The sequence below is a fragment of the Oryza glaberrima genome, chromosome 11 (genome assembly GCF_000147395.1).
Source record: "Oryza glaberrima chromosome 11, OglaRS2, whole genome shotgun sequence".
NCBI lineage: Eukaryota > Viridiplantae > Streptophyta > Magnoliopsida > Poales > Poaceae > Oryza > Oryza glaberrima.
Genome location: NC_068336.1, coordinates 5,169,507 through 5,191,945, shown reverse-complemented (window position 1 = coordinate 5,191,945; position 22,439 = coordinate 5,169,507). Strand labels below are relative to the sequence as shown.

The 22,439-nt window shown below is 37.9% G+C and overlaps 3 protein-coding genes and 1 pseudogene across 3 annotated transcripts in view; 2 read left to right on the top strand and 2 right to left on the bottom strand.

Moving 5' to 3' along the window:
- Positions 1–5,086: 5,086 nt before the first annotated feature.
- LOC127754678 (probable indole-3-pyruvate monooxygenase YUCCA10) lies at positions 5,087–9,160 on the bottom strand. The gene is made up of 4 exons (XM_052280248.1): positions 8,549–9,160; positions 8,009–8,248; positions 7,774–7,896; positions 5,087–5,266 (listed from the first exon to the last, which is right to left on the bottom strand). Exons 1-4 carry the CDS (start codon positions 9,158–9,160, stop codon positions 5,087–5,089), a joined length of 1,155 nt encoding a protein of 384 aa, XP_052136208.1.
- A 1,568-nt stretch (positions 9,161–10,728) lies between these two features.
- On the bottom strand, positions 10,729–14,570 carry LOC127754561 (F-box/FBD/LRR-repeat protein At5g22660-like; annotated as a pseudogene).
- Positions 14,571–17,094: 2,524 nt separating this feature from the next.
- LOC127754677 (probable indole-3-pyruvate monooxygenase YUCCA10) lies at positions 17,095–18,795 on the top strand. The gene is made up of 4 exons (XM_052280247.1): positions 17,095–17,706; positions 18,006–18,286; positions 18,369–18,474; positions 18,616–18,795. The coding sequence occupies exons 1-4, from the start codon at positions 17,095–17,097 to the stop codon at positions 18,793–18,795; spliced, it is 1,179 nt and encodes a 392-aa protein (XP_052136207.1).
- Positions 18,796–20,666: 1,871 nt separating this feature from the next.
- Positions 20,667–22,439, top strand: part of LOC127754676 (MEIOTIC F-BOX protein MOF-like) — a 41,496-nt gene continuing 39,723 nt past the window's right edge. Inside the window, exons 1-2 of the mRNA XM_052280246.1 lie at positions 20,667–20,681; positions 21,114–21,729. Of these exons, the coding sequence (XP_052136206.1) occupies positions 20,667–20,681; positions 21,114–21,729 (631 nt within the window). The remainder of the gene's footprint in view (positions 20,682–21,113; positions 21,730–22,439) is intronic.

Sequence of the window (22,439 nt, the reverse complement as noted above, 5' to 3'; positions counted from 1 at the left end):
TATGAGGTGAATCGATTAATTAATTAGCTGCTCATGATACAAATTGTTGAGCTTCTCTCTGTTATATATATTCTCTCTTTCTGAGGTTTCTCTTAATTTATCTCTTGAGTGTTGTCAACTCCAATTATGTGAGATCTCCTTCTGTTGATCAGTAATAATGTCCTAAGAAACTCCGTAATTAAGCTTTCGATATGATCGTAGATATTGGCATCATAACAGTAATTAAGCTTCGATCATCGATCGACAAATTAGTCAAATTATTATTTTCTTGTAAGGAAACTAAATTATTATTGTTAATATGAACATATAATTAATTACAACCTATATATCCTGTAAAAATTTAACTCTTAAGAACACTGAAAATTAACTTAGTACATACATGGGCATGATGTGTCAATCTCCATTTCGTGTTCTAGCGAGCTAGTCTCTAGAAAGATTCAGAATATGTTAAACCCGGAAGGCCTTCCACACTGCTGGTACAACTTACATGAGTACTGTGATGTTAATCCAATCAAAACTAAATTCAGCTTTGGACGATACTAAATTAAAACATGCACTACTGTGTTCATTATCCTTTGAGTAGTAGTATTTAATTTCTTTATTTATTTTGGAAGCGAAATGGTATGAAGTCATGTCATGAGACGCATGCAATTATTTGAACACAACAAACAGCTAGCTAGCTAGCTCCCCAAAAATACTTTCACCCGACAAGTTTAATTTAAGAAGTAAATTCGTCCAACCTCCGGTTTAACTTATGATGCATAATTAGTCGCCTGCCATTTCTGTTTGTTTCTTGCTACCTGTTTCGAGTAAAAGTACAAGTGACCAAACATTCGTGCAGAGAGCTCAAATCTGAAAGAGTAATCATCTTCAATTCTTTGACAATTATATTCAGGTTGTTGCAACTCCTTGCCATTTTTAACACATATAGTATACTGCATGTTTTTTGGTTACTGCAAGCAAAGGAGAGAGCTATAGATCAGACAAGTAATATATATACAACTGGGTTCAATTATTTTGTATCTCAGGAAGAATGTTTAACTAAACATGTTGGTTAAAACATTGGGCATATCAGATGTGTAACTGTCATCTCAGATATGCATATGGCCCTAATTAACAGAATGCGTAATTTATATACATCCAAGTCAACAGCGACCATGAATACATTTGGTGAAAAAAAATGACATCTGTTAGGATGGTAGTTGGGATTTGGTGTATACTGAAACCTTGGGTTTGTATATATCTTGAAAAAATAACCAATCAAAAGTGGAGTGTTGACATGCTTTAATTAATTATATATATAATGTATCGGTGCCTGGTAACTCTCATGGAATATTACGAATTTCAAATTAATGTACATATATATAATGAGCAAAAAAAGGGATATTTTTTCTTTTGCTATTAAAGTGCTAAATATCTAATTAGTTATGGACTAGTAGAATGCAGACCAAGGAGTGTTAAGACCTTATTTTTGGCTATAAAATAAAAATCTTATTTCGGAAAAAGAAATACTACTGGCTAGTTGTGTGTTGATGAAGGCAAAGTATTTATTACTTGTGTGGAAACATGATGGTCCATGAAGCAAACTTTATATGTAGTGACTAGTGAGTAGATAGGGATGAACATATATGAACTTCGAAATAATGTATATTGACTCCTAATTAAGTCTTAATCAGCCACTACAGAAACAGATTTAAAGCCGACCAAACTATATGTGGCAACGACATTACTAGTTCATCCTCGCAGACAAATAGACATTTTCTGTTGAGAGAGGGGAGGCAGACAAACTCTTCCAACGCACTAAATTCAGTAATAACTATAATAAAATATATATGTATATATCTCTGGGAGTGCAAAATTGCATCCTAAACTGAAACAAAAAAAACATACAGTACAATATTCTAGCCAGCTATTGTTTCCTCTAAAAATTTTTAAAAAGCGTTGATCTTTATTATATTATATCCAGTTGAAAAATATATATATAATCCAATCTTTTAGGATGAATCATAAATTCATAACTTACATATAAACTTGAAGGGGTCATGCACAAACAAATATGCAGAGTGAAGTAGTGAACTAGCTAGTACCGCGCTGTATATATTCCTGTGTACCCTTACTCCCAAAATGTTTCAAAATGAATATACGTCGTATATTGGGAAAAAAAATGAAGTATACGGCAACGGGTCAGAAGAATTTACCACATTTTAGCTCCTAAATAGCCATCGGAAGGCTTCAAATTGGAGCTTATTCAGTCTATGAATCCAACATGCATGTATTGTTCAAAATTTCAGCTTATTAAACCACATCACTTGTTTTCTCTTAGGCCTACATAAGCCCGGCCCAAGATAGAGGTACTGTGTCTATGAGGCTACATCTAGCTCTGTAGTATCGGCAAGAAGGCATATTTAACTTTTGCAATTCTTTATAGGCCCTTCTTATCCTAACTACATATGTGTTTCTTATACATGCCTTTTCCTCTTAATTAGTGAAACTCTATAATTACTAACTACATATTTGTTTCTGAGATCATATATCTCTACTAACTAATGATGAGATGAGATGGGCATTCATGTTATGTTACAGTCCATTGCATATAGGATATATTGTTCCAAATTAATACATCATGAATAATTATAGCACATTTGCACCCAGGCTTGGGCCTAATTAGGCTGGCCCATCGTATGTGACAATCTGTTGTGGCCTATCTGATAGCAGCCCAGCATGTAGGTGTAACATTGAGCTGATGTAATGTACATCGGCAGGTCGACGCCATCGGCAAGCCAAGATGCCTCTCTCTAAATAATTGTTGGGGCCCACAAGGGGGTAAAATGGACATTCACGCTCTTCACCTGTGCTGACGGTGTGAGTTGACGTGTCACGTTAGCAAAAGTAGCAAATAGTTAAAAACATTTTCTCTCTCCTATAGCAATTTTCTAAGACCTAAGAATGACGGTTTGGAAAGGTGTCATTCTTAAAAGTGGTAAAATAATACAAATTTCCCTCATAAATAATAGGGAAAATTAGTTTACTGTAATCAAAATTCTCGCCGCTTTAGACGTTGTTAATATACACCATGAACTTTCGATAGTATAACACAAAAGTTATGAACTTTCAATGGTATGAAACAATTTTGTTATAATTATATTTCTTCATAATAAGAATTTATCCCGTTGCAACGCACGGGCAACTTTAGTAGTTTATCTCATGGAAGGAGTATCACAAAACTAAACTATATGTTTAGCTCCAATTTAATTAAAAATACGTAAGACCTTTACAACTCAAACTTAATATTGTTACTAAGGATTTAAGATCTAAAATCTGTGATTTTGTACTAATTTTATTATTAAATATGTTGTTTTATGATATTTAGCTTAAATTTATAGTTTTCTAATAAATTTAATGTTAAAATTGTAGTTTTGTGCTACAACAACTTAAATTTATAGTTTTATGCTACAACATTTTGAATATATAGTTTTATGCTACAACATCTTATATGTAGTTTCATGATAGTTTGATCAAATATCCGTAGTTGAACGAAATATTCATCATCCACCTTAGTGAACATAGAGTTTGCGCTTGGATTGATCAAGAAGATCACCAGAATAATGAACAACGCGAGCAATGGTATGGCTTATCCATATTTTTCTCTTTCACAAATTAAGTGAAGAACGACGTACATAAGTAAACCGACATATATGCACTCACACTGAATTTGCCTTTGTTAAGCTAGCAAGCTGAACATACGAAGGATAGGGATAAATTTGCACAAAACTCTACTGAAGCATATGTGCGTAATTATGATCAGCACCACAATTTGAACTAATTCCCTTGACACATAAAAACCATAACTTAGAAACATGCCAATGGTGCTTCCGCAACTTTATAATTGCACTCTTTCTGTGAAAGTGTAATCATGCTTGTTTTGATTAATTAATCTTATTATATTTATGTTCATGCATTAACAAAAAAATAGTCCATCATGTCAACACTCGTTCCTTTACAGTACACCGTACTATATATACATGATGAGATTTGCTTCGGTCCAACAAAAAATACTTCGAGGTACCGGGTACCTCACGGTACCAAATTGTTTCCGATCATTAGATCTAACAATACCCATCTCATGACTAGCTAGATCCAACGATCAGAAACGATTTAGTACCATGAGGTATCGGTACCCCGAGATACCTTTCGTTGGACCGGAGTAAATCTCATACCTGATACTAGTAGCGGTTCATATCCAATCTACGCTACTATAATCCCCACTGCATTTATTAAATGCTGCCAAATACCATATAATTATAATTCTAATATAGTTGTGTTTATATTTGGAAATTGTGTTATAATGTTAATTTGGAAAATATAGGGAAGAGGCATGTTCAAGCACATTAATTAATTTCCATTTACAGCAGTAAGCCAATGAGATCGGACATATGCCTATATAGGCAACAAACATTGTTTGTTTTAGGCTAGACGGAAAAAATTGGAATGCTTTCACATCATTATTTCTGAAATTACCGTTGTATATAAATGTAGAGTCTATATGTTTTCTAAATTTGCACACATAAAAAAATACCGATCATTTAGGCTCGGTTTGCATTGCAACCACAAACTGACATATATATCCTATTTTAATTTAATCATCATCCACTGCACCTAAATAAACATAGAGTTTTGGCTTGTGGTTAGATAAGAATTCTTGGAGAGCATTTAGTACTATATGTCTTAAACTACAAAGGAAAGGAGGACTATGATTTACTCGTGTTGTTTGTATAATGGTTTCTGATGATATAAAAACTAACGATTCATTTGGACTAAATTATCCCAGGGCCTCACATTGCGTGATGTGGAGGAAAATGAAAAGTTTGAGCATGCAAATTCTGATTTTGTTGGAGGCTTCAAAACCATGCATAGTGCACACTTCTCCACATAAAGAGACAAGCCGTTGTAAACAATAGCTTCCCATTAAACTAGTTTTACAAATAAAGTTGGATTTTGCACAAGCTCAAGCTCTCCAAACATAGCCATGCCTTAACATAATGTCTAAGATAATGTAACCCTTATTCACAATAAAAGATAATATAATTTAACAAGACACTTGATCCATGGTGGCCACTATGTGATCTGCAATATTCTTAGCATCCATGGCAATGCCGGCCAATCCTCTCCTTGCAAACCCAGCACAATATAGTCCATTTTCACCTTTCCAATGATTTGGAAAGAATTTCATAGGGAAACCATCATCTTTAAACATGCTTTCACCATTCTGCAGCGCAGCAGATAAAGAAGGATTATCCTTTTTGTAATAATGGAAAAATATATTATGCGCTGCAACAACATATCATTATATATGTAATTAAAGAGAAATGAAAAAAAGAAATCCCTTCTTACTATATAGTTGATACCTACTAGCTATAAAACTGCTTTGAGAATTAGCCACGTCATCCCAATTAGCTGAAACCGTTAGATCTTAAATCAACACTTCAAGAGTGCACATGGCGCTACCATCTACGCCAATCAGGCCCAAATAAACAAATAAACAGGTTCCCGTCGTCGGCCCGTTACTAAAATCCAGTCGCATCATGAAAGCCACTTAAAAGAGGACTTACGCAAAAAAAAACGTCATCACTAATCACTAATGTGAAGATCAGAGGTCATCCTTAATTCCATTTAGAGCAAGTTTAATAGTAGCCAACTACTAGATCCAATTTATTTATAGTTAATCTAATAGCTCATTCATACAATAGTTACATACTACAATATTAATATCTGGTCCCACTTATCATACACACACTGTCTTAGAGTCCGTGCTACAGCTGGCTACAAATCTGTAGCCCGCTCCTCTTCTCTCTTCTCATTTATCTTCTTAAAATACATTTCAACTGGCTTATAGTCTACTATTATATCTGTTCTAGATCTCCAATCTCCACCTAATTAAGCCTCTCCCAATTAATTCATCATTATCGTCCACCTCGACATGCACAGTAGCAGATATATACCAATCTATTAAGTTTGCAATAAAATAATTTTAGCCGGCCTTGTGCTAATTAAACTTTGTATGGAGGTAATGGCATTCCTTTGCCTTCCTAACATTTATCTTAATCAAGTCTATGCCTTAATTACCACTACCAATAAAATGAACCGTTACACATATTCATCAATTAAATTTTTTGCGTGACTTTTCCTTTCATCTCCCCTTTTGATGTCCTCATTTATATTTATATCCATAATATATAAAATGTCTTAGCCATCGTAGAACCAATTCATCGTGAAACCCGTTGCTACCCGGAAATGCTACCTAGCGATCAGATTCTCCCTCCCTCCACCTGGTTTCCTTTTTTTTTTTGGCACCGCATTACTTTTCTATTTTAGTAAATTTATGCACCTAAAGTTTGTACGCCTCAAGTTTACACATCTAAAGTTTAGAAACCCAAAGTTTATAAATCAAAAGTTTATATATCCGATTCAAATTTAATTTTGAATTCAAATATTTTTATATATAGTATTTTTATACATCTAAAGTTTATACACCCAAAGTTTATAAATCACAAGTTTATATACCCGATTCAAATTTGAATTTGAAATATATCCGATTCAAATTTGAATTTGAATTCAAATATTTTTTATATATAGTATTTAGATACATCTAAAGTTTATACGCTTTAAGACCTAAAGTTTATAAGTCAAAAGTTTACATACCCAATTCAAATTTGAATTTGAATTATATCCGATTCAAATTTGAATTTGAATTCAAATATTTTTTATATATATAGTATTTCTATACATCTAAAGTTTATACACCTAAAGTTTATAGACCCAAAGTTTATAAGTCAAAAGTTTACATACTCGATTCAAATTTGAATTTGAATTCAAATATTATTTTATAGACCCAAAGTTTATAAGTCAAAAGTTTATATACCCGTTTCAATTCTAAATTTAAATTTAAATATTTATAATGTAGCAGGAAGAGAAAACGAGGGGGAGGAAGGGGGGAGAGGAGGGAGCGACGGAGGTATAGGGGAGGGGCGGGTGATAGCTGGTGACCTCTTCTACTTTAATTTCGCGAGGCATTGGTCTTTCTACTGAAGTTACCATCACGGGCTGTCACTAATGGTTTTCTTGATATCTTTCGTTAGCTGCCAAGGCCAGGCTACCGTGTTTGCTCCTCATATGATGCGTAAATTATTCTACTCCATTCCAATAAGTTTTAATTTTACTCACGAATAAATATTCATATGCTACTATTTTGTCCCCTCTTTATGTGTTCTTTGTTTCTCTATATTCTTCTAACCATAATCTGACACACTTCAATTTTTTAATGCTTATATCATAAACATATATCTTGCTGATGTTTTTTTTTTCAATGTTCCTTACGGAGCACTACCTTAATCACTCTCAGTTAATTCTCGAGTAATATGTCTTGCTATTTTTTTTCTAGAAGGCCTGAAAGGCCTAACTTTATAAGCATGGAAGTGATGAATGTCATCGATCTTTCTTTCTAAAGACCTGGCTAAAATCAATAACACTTGGAAACACATTACCCAATCCAACCAGCAATTATTGAATTTTTCTGTTTTTGAAAAGAGTTGAAAGATGTATTTAAATCACAACTATTAGTTGCACATAATGTTGATGTGATGTACAAATTTAGAACAATATCTACGTGTATATACAAGCAGTCAGATGCATGTTACACCTAATGTTTTCTATCTATCATATGGAAGTCCCGCAGCAACGCGCTGGGTCTCTCACTAGTATCAATAATGTTAGTACCTTTAGCCATGTATTTACTGTGCTTTTGTAGCCCGTTGCAAATACAATGGCATCAAAAGGAATTTGCTTCCCACCATGAAATTCAATACTATCTGTATTTATCTTCGATATTCCTTGGAACACCTAATAGAGAGATGAAAAAAATAGTGTAAAGTTTCAACATCAATTGAGGCCAGAAACTTCACTAGCAACCCTAACTTAATTTTATATCTGAAGAATATAGATGAATAATTACTTTGATAACTCCTCCTTTGATTAATCTTGCAGTCCCTACGTCTATGACGGCGGACCGGCCAGTTTGTGATTTCAGTAACAGAGGACCAATTTTAGGCCTCGTAATACCATGTTTTGACAAGTCTCCAAAATAGAAATTTGCAGCCATTACAAGAAGAGAATCCGCTGTTGTCACTGTTAGCCCTAGATTTTGGACCACTGTCATCCCAAATCGTATTAGTTCTTTGGTCATGATGTGTACCTGCATTCAGATTGATATGTAACCATTAGATAATTATCATATTAGGAAAAAGTCTCTAGCTTGAAAGTTAGAACATGACAACATTGGATTAATATTTAGAGTTAATCACATTTCTCGTTTATATTATCCACATGTATATATGGTACCAAAGACAAAGATAAAGTACTACATGAATAAATCCTACTTATGAATGAATTAATGTATTCTATCATTAATTTTATAGCAAAGATGAAACATAGGTATGAATGCATCATGAAATGTAATATATGCAAGATAAGTAAATATATATGATGTACATACCGGGCTACGAACAACTATGGAGGTGTGGGCTCCATGCATGGCAAGATCATAGGCGATCTCCATGCCAGAATTCCCGGCACCGACCACAAGCACATTCTTCCCGGTATAGGCTCTCCCGGACTTGTAAGCCGACGAGTGAATGGCTTCTCCCTCGAACTTAGTGAGACCAGGAACTGGTGGAATGCTTGCCGCACTATTCTCGCCAGTGGCCACGACAAGGAACTGTGCGGTGAGCCTTGTCACAACGCTAGTGTCTGTGTCCTGTGCTAGCACGGACCAACGGTTCATACCTCCATCATATATTGCTGACTCGATAGCGGTGTGGTACCTTGGCCGTATCCCAAACTGATCAGTGTAGCTATCTAGGTACTCCACAAACATATCCCTAGGGACGTATGTTGGTGTGCCCATAGGATACGCCATGTGTGGTAGCTCACAAAACTCCTTGGCGAGGTGCAGCTTGAGTCGGTCATAGGCACGGTGGCGCCACAGCGACGCGGTGCAGGACTCACGCTCGACAATGACATAGGGCACATGGCGCTGTGCAAGGCACGCTGCCGTTGCTAGGCCTGCTGGCCCCGCACCGACGATGAGAACGACCACCTCCTCCATAGCCTCCATTGCTAATAATCACGTAATAGAATGTAACTAGTGAGCAGAAGTAGCGAGAAGTGTAGGTAATGGTGTTTCTGTGGTACATGCTAATGAGGGCTTGGGGGTATATGTAGCATAGAAAGTGGAACGAATTCACATTGCTAATTCTTTTTTTATCCCATTTGAATGAAATTCTGGATAAATCTAATGCATGCATTAAATCCGGCCAAATGCCATATAAGTTATAATTCTTGTGGCGTTTATATCTTAAATTTGTGTTATAATGTGAACTTGGAAAATATTGTGACAAGGCATGTTCAAACACATTAATTAATTTCCAATAACAACAGTAAGTCGAGGAGAATGGATGTGCCTATATAGGAAACAAACGTTGGTTGTTTTAGGCTAGAGAAAAAAATGGGACGCTTTCACACCACTGTTTTCGAAATTATCGTTGGATATGTGCACTCTATTTGTTTCTAAATTTACACAATTTAAAATTGCCGATCGTTTAGGCCTGGTTCATTGTAACCATAAACTGACATGTATCATATTTTAATTTAATCATCACCACACCTTTATAAACGTGGAGTTTTTGCTTGTGGTTGATAAGAATTCTTGGATAGCATGTAGTACTTACAAGTTTAAGTAGTTCTTATCTTCCTCAAGTTAAACAGAAAAAGTATTATCTCCAAAACCAGCGATCAATCCTTTCAATCGAATTATGCTCCCATCGTCGTTGGTGAATGGAGTCAAACCAAAATAGAAGAAAACATCGTATATTAACGAACCTGTAAATATGTTATTAGTTCAGAGCTTACTACTACCAAATGAACTCATTCTAATAGGGACACCGTAGCAAGGATAGCGCACCAACAAGGAACCTCCAATGCGATGTCTTCAAAATAGTTGCGACATCTTGAATGTCACATCACTTGTCTTTTACCCAAAAAAGTCCAACCTATGGTACGGATAACCGAAGGGACTAGGGGCGGACCTAGGGGGTGAGCTGGGTTGGCACCGATATACCCAATTTTTTTTATAAAAACACTAGGATGTAGTATGCAACCAAAGGACATAAAAATGGAATCCTCTCAGAAAATAGAATATAACAATGATCACTGTTTGTCTGGAGATCTTGTAATCGTCGAGAAATCAAATCAGGGGAAGAGGAAAGTACTAGATGAAGAGAAACGATTGGGGGTGGGGGGTGTGTGTGCTAGGGGGGAGAATAGCTAGATAGATTAGGACATGGGATTGATTGTTCTAAATTTTATAGATTTTTCATGAATTATGGACCACATTTGAATAGAATTTTGAAAAATTCGACCAAAATCTGCCAAATTCTTTCATCAGAATTGGATGTTTTCTTTTAAAAGGATATATGGTGGAGTGATTGCTAGAATGGGCACACCCAGTACAATTTTTCTGGGTCCGCCACTAGAAGAGACATCATGACATCGCCTTCAAGAAGGTTTGTGGTGTACACAGATGGCATGTTTGGAAGGAATTACTTGTTTTGGCTAACTAGAATAACCGGATCGCCAACCACCAAAAGTTGTTTCTTTTTCTCGTGTCAAGTACTTGCCTGTTGTCCTCTACGAATGTGCAATCGACTTTATGATACTCTTTTTTTCCTTTCCGATATAGTAAGCAACTATTGTATAAATTGGTTATTAGATTGGCTATAGATGAATTGGAGTTAGTAGTGGGCTATACTATTAAACTTGCTCTTAGGCACTGCTGCTGTCATGCGTGTTTGTCGAGAGCTGGAATTAAATGTATTGAACTTTGTAATCGTGCGTATTTTGATTAATCTTTGATGATATATATACTTGTGTTCTCTGCTATATAAATAGCCGATTTGGCCTGGAATAGAAGTAACAACAACAACAACAACAAAATGCAGTGACAAGTATATATATCATCAAAGACCAATCAATATTGCAGTGAGTGCGTATTTTGAAACTTCACACGCGTTATTTGCATGCTGGAGCATCACACATACACACAGCAATATTAGAGAACAGAACTTGCCTCCGCAGCAAAAACATGCAGTGATGGTGCATCAGCAACTACATGCCAGAAATTAATTTACCAGTTACACCGTATTCAGGAGATAGTTCATGCTATATATAAAGTGCACTAGATATGGAAGTCATCTTCAAATTTTTATATTTACACTAGAAGTGAAAATTCTGAAATCCATCCTGCAAATAATGATCCTGGTTGTCAAAGCACACCAACATAATGGCTGCATACATAAACCACATGTTTCAGAATAATCAAGAGATAGTGCTACGATCAATCCATCAACGAGAAATTTTGTCAACACTCAGCACTGCTGAAGAGCCGAATCCATGGAAGCACCACTGACACCTACAAGAGAGAAATGGCAAATGGCATTCACTTGGTAAGAAAACTGGAGTATAGTGCTTTGACAACTCCTCCTATATGCTATTGCTCTTAATTTTGGGTTAATGTTTTTGCACCATAAGTTGTTAGATACATCCTAATTTTTAAATGCAGAAGCAATGGAGAATCAGTAATCTTCCTTTATTTGAAAGAAAATTCCAGGAAAACAGGTGGTATTAAGGAACAGATCAGTTAAATTTCAGTGTAGCAGAAGTGGTGAACTGGTGACCTTTCAGGGCTATAGAAACAACATTTCCAGAAACAAAAGGCATTATAAGGTTGCATCAACACTGCAACTTAACCAGGACAGAAGTTGTGAAATAAGGTGAAAGACACTGGACTAACAGTGAGCCTATGTTTAATCCTATCGAGTGAAAATGCCATTATGTCTCTATAGACAACAGCTCCATACCTGTTCCATGAAAGACATACTAGAACCATGAACGGTCTTGATAATTCTTGGACTTGATGCCAGTACACACAAAACTAAAACCTGTAAAAAAAAGAGGCAGTCAACTCAGAGAGGGGAGGTCATGTCATAGATAATGAGAAAATTAGTTTACTTAGGAAAGATCCATAGAATTTTCTTTGACAGCATGAACACCACCTGTCCCAGCATGCAAAATCATCTAAATACTGCCATGTTAAAAGTATGTTACTAAAATATTATGACTAATTATTTGATCGCCTATCTGATATGTACCATCGCTAACTAGAGCATCCATGAACAAGTATAACAGTGCTCACATTAAAACTAAGAAAAAAAAAAAACTAAATATGCATATGGGATGTAGCAAGAAATAAAGTGAGAAAGCATATTCAACACAGTCAAGGGGAAGCATAGCTTCACTAAAGAATCAGGTATTCACACATTTGTTTGTATGAGCAGGATCAATGTGGCAGCATATATTCAACCAAAATGGGATGAATAGAAGGATAGTACTTGCACAAATTGGCAGCAGCATAAGTAAAAATAGGAGAGCATTCACAAAAGTTTCAATAGATAGTGCATGTATGACTTAGCAAATACTGTTAAACTCACAAATACTCGTTGCATACTGTGATTAAGTCAGACTTACAACATTTGACTATGGATAGTGCTAACTGGCTTTGTAACTGAGTAATAGGAAGCATGGGTATTTATAGATAACTCACAGTCAGAACATTGAATACTAATATTCTCTAGTGGTACGCCATTGGCATTCAAGATCTTCAAAATTTTTAGAACAATTCCATCAACATTTTTGCACTCGATTTCAACTTTTTGAAGATGACTAGCTGCAAATGATTGTTCCCATGGATTGTAACTGTCATCCATTACCCCTAAATTGTTGGGTACCTGAATCTAACAAATATTTTAGTAAATAAATCAAGCACAACCTAGATAGCACAGGTATACATGTACAGAATATAATAATACCTTTGAAAGATTAAGCGTAAGCTTTTCAAGAAGTGGTGCGTGTTGGAGAAACCAAGTTAATGCACTGAGGTCAGGAGGCACAAACCATGATTTGAGCACCAAAGTCTTTAACTTGCTAAAAGGAGGGCACAATTCTAAATCCCTGTTGAAAAGATACTACACAAAGTGCAAGGGCACTAGATCAAATAACAAATATACAGAAAAAAATTAAAATACAAACAGCAACCATATCCTAGTAAATGTATGATGAAAAAGGTATAGAATTTATCATTTTGTAGGTTCATCTAATTTATAGACAAATATCCATAAGATTGCCGAACTGAATTAGTCAGCAATTACTAGCTATCTAGTATTTTTTTTAGTTGGATAATATAAGAAACTTCGAAACATTCGGTAATGATATAGCATGAAAATCAGGAAAAATTAGGTTGAGACGTGATGATTTCTAAGGAACAAATGAAATATGCTTACGCGTGAAGTAATATGTTAATGCAATTTAGGTATGGATATGGTTACAGCACCCCCACCCCCCCCCCCCCAAAAAAAAAAAGGGGGGGGGGGGGGTAAAACTGAAGAGTTAAGAGTAATGAGAGAGGAAACTACAAGCATACCACTTTAGGGAAAGCTAACAACTTCAATTCCGTAGCTTCCGTCAAGCCCTTAAGAAACACGCATTCATCATGCCCATCGTAGTCGCGACAAGCCATACATTCATCATCTTCGCAATCATTGTAGAAACCATTTAAACATTGATCATCACAACCATAACCAAGCCTAACTGTTGCAGTCGCCAATGACGGCATGCCGTCGAGCCGAGGAGCCCTCCCCGAATTTTTATCGAAGAAGAATGAGACGAGGCTAGGGAAAGAGATCCAAAACCTGTGGTTGGTAAAGAATGAACAGAACATGATGCTCAGATGCTTCACGGATGGGGAGCACATCTCCAAAGCATCCATCTGGCAACCGTGCATCTTGAGATCCAACAATGCCGGACAGCTCGTGAAATCAAGAACCCGGTTGCTAGCCCGGACACCCTGAAGCTCCAAGAAAGTGAGGTTTTGGGAGACGAGGTGTTCGTCGAAGATCTGGAAGGAATTCCGGGAGTTGACGAAGATTATGAACCGGAGCACCATGGCATGGTGGCGGAGAGCGCTGCGGATCCAGCGGTTGCCACGCCGCGCTTCGCCGGGGGAGGGCTCGTCGAGATCGAGATCGAAAACGCAGGTGTCCAGCGGCGGGCCGCCGCGGCGGAGGCGGAGCAGGCGGTCGACGAAGCGGGCGAACGCGTTTGGCGGTCGCCCACCCCCTGGGGCCGACGACGCGGACGGCGGGCGCGGACCTCCAGAGGTCGCGCCAGCGCCTGGCAAGCACGCAGGTCCGCACCGCGTCCCGCGACGGCAGGAGGGAGAGGACTTGGTGGAGGAGGTCCTCCGGGAGGGCGCTGATGCGGTCCTCACCGCTCGCCATGGCGCGCGGGCTCTTCCTTGCCGGTCGGGCACTCCGTCGAACAGGTGGCGTGCGTCGCCGCCGGGCGCCGGCGCTTCGAGTGGCGACGCCAAGAACCGACGAGTGCCTGGATAAAATGAGTGAGAGTGAAGACTGAAGGTTTCAGTCAGTCGAAGAAACACTAGAATTAATTCAATTCTCCCCAAATTTCTCCTTTGCGTAGAGTTGTCACATAATTATGCTTCTAAAATGTTTTTTCCTTCAACAAGTGAAACCAAACAGAAAAAAGAATACGAAGTGAGCGCAACTCAACTAGTTAGCTGGTTAGGTTTCTTATTATTATGAAATCAGCTCACCCAGGTTCAAGTCGTAGACTTACACGGATGCTCGTATTTACAATTAAATTGTTCTTTCGGTGGTACCTATCGACAAACCTTGACAGTGAGGCGTCCGTGTTGACTTCGTCAATCTCAAGATATTTCAGCAGCAGATGACGTACATGTCGGTGACAGCCAGGAAGCCACAGATATGGCGCGTAATAGCCGTCGGCAAGAACAACGGCGATGAAGGAAGGAAGTAGAGCCCAAGGGTAATTTTGTCCAGGATGTGTCTGGTTGAGAGTGATATTTTATTAAATTCTTTTTAAGTAGTGGCATTTGGCCACGAAGCCACTTTTGATGATGGTGTAATCCCAAATTTCTCCTTTAGTTATGGGTATATAATTCAAGAAATTTTTCACTAATGTTGTATCAGGCATATGAGGTAATGTACTAAGGGCCCCTTTGAATCGCGGGATTAAGAAAACGTAGGAATAGGAAAAACTTAAGATTTTGATAGAATGTAGGGCCCCTTTGATTTGGAGGAAAAACATAGGAATTTTAGAGGATTTCAATCCTATAGGAAAATTTCCTATGAAACCCTTGGAAGCAAAGGATTGAATCCTATCTAAGGGCCCCTTTGAATCGCAGGATTAAGAAAACGTAGGAATAGGAAAAACGTAGGATTTTGATAAGAATGTAAGTGTAAGGGCCCCTTTGAATCAAAGGATTTATCTAGGAATTTCATAGGATTCAAATCCTACATGAAATTTTCCTACTTGGCCCTTTGATTCAAAGGATTGAAGTTTTCTAAATCCTATGAAATTCCTATGGAATGGCACATTATATGTGGATTTTAGAGGAAATATAGCAAGAGCTCTAACCTCTTGGAAAATTCCCTTTGAGGCTATCTCTCTCATCCGATTCCTGTGTTTTTCCTGCACTCCAATCAAACAACTATTCCTGTGTTTTTCCTGTGTTTTGCAATCCTCTGTTTTACACTTCAATTCCTATCAGAATCCTGTGTTTTTCCTATTCCTTCATTTTTTCAACCCTGCGATTCAAAGGGGCCCTAAAACAGAGGACTGCAAAACGCAGGAAAAACATAAGAATGACCGTTTGATTGAACCATAGGAAAAACACAGGAATTGGATGAGAGAGATAGACTCAAAGGAAAGTTAGCAAGAGGTTGAAGCTCTTGCTAAATTTCCTCCAAAATCTCTATAGGATTGTCCATTTCATAGGAATTTCAAAGGATTGGATATGATCCAATCCTTTGTTTCAAAGGGCTTCATAGGAAATTTTCCTATACGATTGAAATCCTCTAAAATTCCTATGTTTTTCCTCCAAATCAAAGGAGCCCTAAGGATTGAAACAGAGGGGCCCTTAGATAGGATTCAATCCTTTGTTTCAAAGGGCTTCATTAAAAATTTTCCTATAGGATTGAAATCCTCTAAAATTCCTATGTTTTTCCTCCAAATCAAAGGTGCCCTAAATCTATCTAGTATCGGACCATAAAATCATTCATATTCCTCAGTCATGTTTAATGAATATATATCACATTCTTATAGCCTTTGTGTGTCCGTCATGTTTAGCAAGGCACGCTCAGTCTACTTGCATGTATGTTCTCGTTTGTGAGCAACTTTTACATTCGTACCGTCGGTTGTACATTTGTACGAGACAACAGACAAGTATTCGATACGAGCTAAGTTCATTATTTCAGTCACCTTTCTTGTCAACCAAAGCCTAAAGTCCATGTATGCTCATTAAGGTGCAGTGGGTTGATGATTAAATAAAAATATGGTACATGTCAATTTGTGTTACAATGTAAAATAGTCCTATACGATCGGCAGCTTTAAGTCTGTAAATTTAGAAACAAAGAGAATACATATATCCAACGGTAATTCCTAAAACAATGGTGTGAAAGCGTCCCATACTTTTTTCTCTAGCCTAAACAAATAACTTTTGTTGCCTATACAGGCACGTCCATTCTCCTTGACTTACAACCATTATTAGAAATTAATTAATGTGTTTGAACACGCCTTTGTCACTATATTTTCCAAGTTCACATTATAACACAATTTTGAGATATAAACGCAACTATACAAGAATTATAACTTATATGGCATTTGGCCGCATTTAATGCATGCAACGGATTTATCCAGAATTTCATCCAAATGGGATAAAAAAAGAATTATCTGCTATTAGCAATGTGAATCTGTTCCAATTTCCATGCTACATATACCTCCTGTAACCCTCATTAGCATGTACCACAAAAACACTACTACCTACACTTCTCGCTACTTCTGCTCACTAGTTACATCCTACTACGTGATTACCTAGCAATGAATGCTATGGAGGACGTGGTTGTTCTCATCGTTGGTGCGGGGCCAGCAGGCCTAGCAACGGCGGCGTGCCTCGCACAGCGGCATGTGCCATACATCATTGTCGAGCGTGAGTCCAGCACCGCGTCGTTGTGGCGCCACCGTGCCTACGACCGCCTCAAGCTACACCTCGCCAAGGAGTTCTGCGAGCTGCCACACATGGCGTATCCGGCGGGCACGCCGACGTACGTTCCTAGGGATATGTTTGTGGAGTACCTAGATAGCTATGCTGACCAGTTTGGGATACGGCCAAGGTACCACACTGCTATTGAGTCAGCAATACATGATAGAGGTAAGAACCAATGGGTCGTGCTAGTACGAGACATGGACACTAGTGTTGTGGCAAGGCTTGCTACACAGTTCCTTGTTGTGGCCGCTGGCGAGAACAGTGCGGCAAGCATTCCACCAATTCCTGGCCTCAGCAGGTTCGAGGGAGAAGCCATTCACTCGTCGGCTTACAAGTCCGGGAGAGCCTATACCGGGAAGAGTGTGCTTGTGGTAGGTGCCGGGAATTCTGGCATGGAGATCGCTTATGACCTTGCCACGCATGGAGCCCACACCTCCATAGTTGTTCGTAGCCCGGTATGTACAACATATTTGTTTATCTTGCATTACACTCCATTATGTGTTCAAACCTATATATGTTTCTTGTTTATTGTTCAAGCAATGATGGAATACATTAATTCCATTATTGATTCGTAATTAGAATTTATTCATGTAGTATTTTATCTTTGGTTCTACATTTGCATGTAGATACTATAAATGAGGAATGTGATTATATCTAAATGTTTATCCGAAACTGTCATGTTGTATCTTTCTATAGATAAAAACTTTTTCCTAATATAATGGTCATCTAATGGTTTTGTGGCACCTAAATACAGGTACACATAATGACCAAAGAACTAATATGGTATGGGATGACAATGGTGCAAAATTTAGGGCTAAATGTGACAACAGTGGACTCTCTTCTTGTAATGGCGGCAAATTTCTATTTCGGAGACTTGTCAAAACATGGTATTATGAGGCCTAAAATGGGTCCTCTCTTACTCAAGTCACAAACAGGCCGGTCTGCCGTTATTGATGTTGGCACTGCAAGATTAATCAAAGGAGGAGTTATCAAAGTAATCATGCATCTACACTCTTTAGATACAAAATTAAGTTGGTAGTGCTTGTGAAGTTTCTAGCCTCAATTGATGTTCAGACTTTACACCATTTCTTTTCATATCTCTATTAGGTGTTCCAAGGAATATAAATACAAACAGTGTTGAATTTCATGGTGGGAGGCAAAATTCATTTGACGCCATTGTATTTGCGACAGGTTACAAAAGCACAGTTAATACATGGCTAAAGGTATAAAGATTATGGATATTGCTTTAAACTCTTCTCTCTTCTTTTTTAATTCTATTTGTTTACACAATAATATATTTTGTTGCATTATGCATGATTTTGTTTCGTTATTACAAAAGGATAATCCTTTTTTATCGGTTGCAGAATGGTGAAAGCATGTTTAAAGACGATAGTTTCCCTAAAAATTATTTTCCAAATCATTGGAGAGGTGAAAATGGGTTGTATTGTGCTGGGTTTGCTAGGAGAGGATTGGCCGGTATTGCCATGGATGCGAAAAATATTGCAAATGACATCGTGGCCGCCATGGATAAAATGTCATGTTAAATTTGGTTCCCTTCTATTCTGAAGAAAGGTTATATTAAATAAAACATTATGTTAAGGCATGGCTATGTTTGTATAAAAGAAAGAGGCATAAGTATGTTTCAACAGCTTCAGCTCGTGTAAAATCCAACTTACTGTGTAAAAATAGTGGAAACAACTGATATTGTTTAATGAGAAGCTATCATTTAAAAGGGCTCATCTCTCTGTGTGGAGGTGAACTATATGCATGGTTTTGAAACACCGAACAATACCAAAATTTGCATGTTCAACCTTTCCATTTTCCACCGCACCACGCAGCAGGATTAGAGAAATACTTCGTATTTGTTAAAGAAAATCAGTACTACAAAAACAGCCTAGGATTTTTTTTTCCACTTCTAGTCATTCTTGGAAAGAAATCTTCTTATCATCCCTTCAATCCCTAAATATGTAATGAAAAGGAGTTTGCACCTTGTCTAGTTTGTGCAGAACCTGCTATTTCTTTTGGATTCGTCACCGCGTATGGTGGACTCATAGCATCACATCCACAGCCAGGGCCGTCCCCCAAAAATATGGAGGTCCGGTACAAGATATAAAATGAGGCCTTATATGACAGCTAAAGCTATGAAAAAAAGCTCACACGCATATGACGATCTAGCTAGGTAAAAGAAAAATAGCTGCACCAATTCAGTTCTTCTCACTAATTAAGTGGAAAAATGAAATTGTTATTTTCTGGATGATACGTTCACATCACTGTCATGAGGTATATAGTTCTTCAGTGTAGCTATAATTATCACCGAACCAAGTAAATTCAATGAAGCAGTAAGAGAGAAATTAATCCTAAACATATCAGAACTCAGAAAATATTAGTATGGATTAATATATATAAAATTTTGGATCCCAAATTTTTTGGGCCCTGTCTCGCTCACGCCCAGGATGGCCCTGGCCGCAACAAAGAAACATGTGGGTTCATCCTAATATCATAGGAAGTATTGTAGGAACGTAACAAATGATTTTCAAGAACGAGGAGACCACTCCCAGGGATCATCACTCACATAATGCATGGGCATTACGCTTATAGGATTTTTAAAAATCACACTTTTAGCCAAGTGCCAACTTGCACGCCCAAACTGGTTATTTTTTGTTTCAAAAATTGAGGAAAAAAATCATGGGAACAGTAGAATGGGAACTTCTGAAATTTTGAAAAAAAATAATGTAAATAATAGAAATGTGAAGAAATATGGGTTGAATGTAAGCAATTCTTTTTTTTTTTTTGCAAAATTCAAAACTCGTTCCAAATTGTGAAAACCAAAAACAATTTGGGGACCACTATAATGGAAATATCTGATTTTTTGATAAATTGAATAAAAAAAGATAAGAATTTAATAACTTTTCATAGATTAAAAATTGATTTTTTTTCAAGGGAAAGGTATGACATGGAATTTTAACAATTTTAATCGAAAATATAAAACACTGGCTTGCCACTTGGCCAGGTCAGTAGTGCTTCGAAAATTTTGCCTCTCCAATTTTTACCAAAGTACTGTAGAGAAGGCCCCTACGTTAAATGAGTAATAGGACCATTGTTTTTTATCTAATTATCAACAAAACGGATTATCCCGTGACAAAGAAACTATATTTTTATTTGTATTTTACAGAGGAAAAAATGCCACAAAGTTCTATATCAAAATTTCCCTAATAACAAACATATTTTTTTGGTAACGAATAACAAATATATTTCAATATAACACTATAAACTAAAATCTAAACCGTACATGTTAAAATAGACTACCGATATTTTCCTTTCGTTGTTTTCCCCTGTTACAGGGGAGTACAGCTATCATTTTGTGGTTATTTCAATATAATTTTTGCTGAGAGGTTTTCTTTGCAACAGAGGAACAATGGAAAATTATGAAGTAATTCGGCGCAAATTGAATTAATTCGTGTGATATTTGTTCTGCACCGGAGGAATTTAGAGATATTTTGAGAGAATTGAATTAATCCGTGTGATATATCACTAAAATTCTTTCGTAGCCTTAAAATTACCTCGTCACTGTCTTGTACTCCCTCCGTTTCAAAATATTTGACACCGTTAACTTTTTAAGTACGTGTTTGACCATTCGTCTTATTCAAAAAATTTAAATATTTATTTATTCTTTTCATATCATCTGATTCATTGTTAAATATACGTTCATGTACACATGTAGTTTTACATATTTCACAAATTCTTTTTAATAAGACGAACGGTCAAATATATACTTAAAAAGTCAACGGTGTCGAACATTTTAAAACGGAGGGATTATTCTCCATTCTCCACTCTCCTGTCTATCAATCATTCTAATCGATAGCACTCGCCGCGGCGGCGCACGCCACCTGTTCGACGGAAAGCCCCGCCGGCAAAGGAAGAGCCCGGCCTCTCCCTCCTGCCGTCGCGGGACGCGGTGCGGACCTGCGCGCTCGCCCGCCGCTGGCGCGACCTCTGGAGGTCCGTGCCCGCCGTCCGCGTCGCCGGCGCCAGGGGGTGGGCCAGCTTCGACGCGCTCGCCCGCTTCGTCGACAGCCTGCTCCGCCTCCGCCGCGGCGGCGCGGCGCTGGACGCCTGCGACTTCGACCTCAGATTCGACGGCGCCTTCCCCGGCGAGGAGCTGCAGGGCGACACCTGGATCCGCCGCGCCCTTCGCCGCCAGGTCCGGGCGCTCCGGTTCGCCGTCTCCACCCACCCCCGGGTGCCCATCCCGCTCTCGGACTCGCCCCTCGTCTCCCACAACCTCACAACCCTAGAGCTGAGGGGTGTCCAGGGGAACGACCAGGTTCTTGATTTCTCGAGCTGTCCTTCGCTGGTGGATCTCAAGATGAAGGATTGCTACGTTGGTGGCCTGGAAATGTGGTCTCCATCGTTGAAGCATCTGAGCATGACATACTGCGTCTTCTACTGCGACTATCGCACCAGGATGGATTTCCCTAGCCTTGTCACCTTCAAGTTCAATACAAATACCGGGAGGACTCCGTTGCTCGAAACGATGCCTTCGTTGGCAACCGCGGCGGTTAGGCTTGATCATTTCTGTCATGACCGATGCGCAAATGGTTGGTACGATGATTGCGGGGATGCTGGTTGTAAGGGTTGTCATGATTATTATAGGCCTGATGAATACGACTGCGTGTTTCTCGAAGGCTTGACGGAAGCTACGGATTTGACTTTGTTAGCTTATTCTAAAGTGGTATGCTTGCAGCTTCTTCTCTCGTAACTCGTAGCATTATCTTGAGTTTTATCACTTCTTGTGATGTAGCCATAGCTAAAATTACATTGGCATATGACTTCATGCATAAGCTTATTTCATTTGTTCCTTTCAAATAATCACACTTCAACCTAATTGTTCATGATTGTCATGCTACAGCATAATTGAAAGTTTTGCAATTTCTTACAGAACCAGATAGATAGTGATTGCTAACTGATTTGAATTGCGCCAATCTTAGGATACTTTTGTACACATTAGATGAACATACAGAAGAGATGAATTATAAAACCTTTTTCACCAGACGTTCATTAGTATATGATTACTGTTTGTATTTTAACTTTTCTTTGGTAAATTCGTTATTTGATCTTGTGACCTTGCATTATGTGCAGTATCTTTTCAACAGGGATTTAAAGTGGTGCTCTACATTTAGCAAGTTAA

Coding starts and splice junctions, on each gene's coding strand:
- LOC127754678 (XM_052280248.1), bottom strand. CDS start 9,160: ATGGAGGAGGTGGTCGTTCTCATCGTCGGTGCGGGGCCAGCAGGCCTA. Junction 7,897..8,008: donor TCAAAGGAGGAGTTATCAAA/GTAATTATTCAT, acceptor TCTCTCTATTAG/GTGTTCCAAGGAATATCGAA. Junction 5,267..7,773: donor CAGTAAATACATGGCTAAAG/GTACTAACATTA, acceptor GCTGCGCTGCAG/AATGGTGAAAGCATGTTTAA.
- LOC127754677 (XM_052280247.1), top strand. CDS start 17,095: ATGGAGGACGTGGTTGTTCTCATCGTTGGTGCGGGGCCAGCAGGCCTA. Junction 17,707..18,005: donor CCATAGTTGTTCGTAGCCCG/GTATGTACAACA, acceptor ACCTAAATACAG/GTACACATAATGACCAAAGA. Junction 18,287..18,368: donor TTAGATACAAAATTAAGTTG/GTAGTGCTTGTG, acceptor AGGTGTTCCAAG/GAATATAAATACAAACAGTG.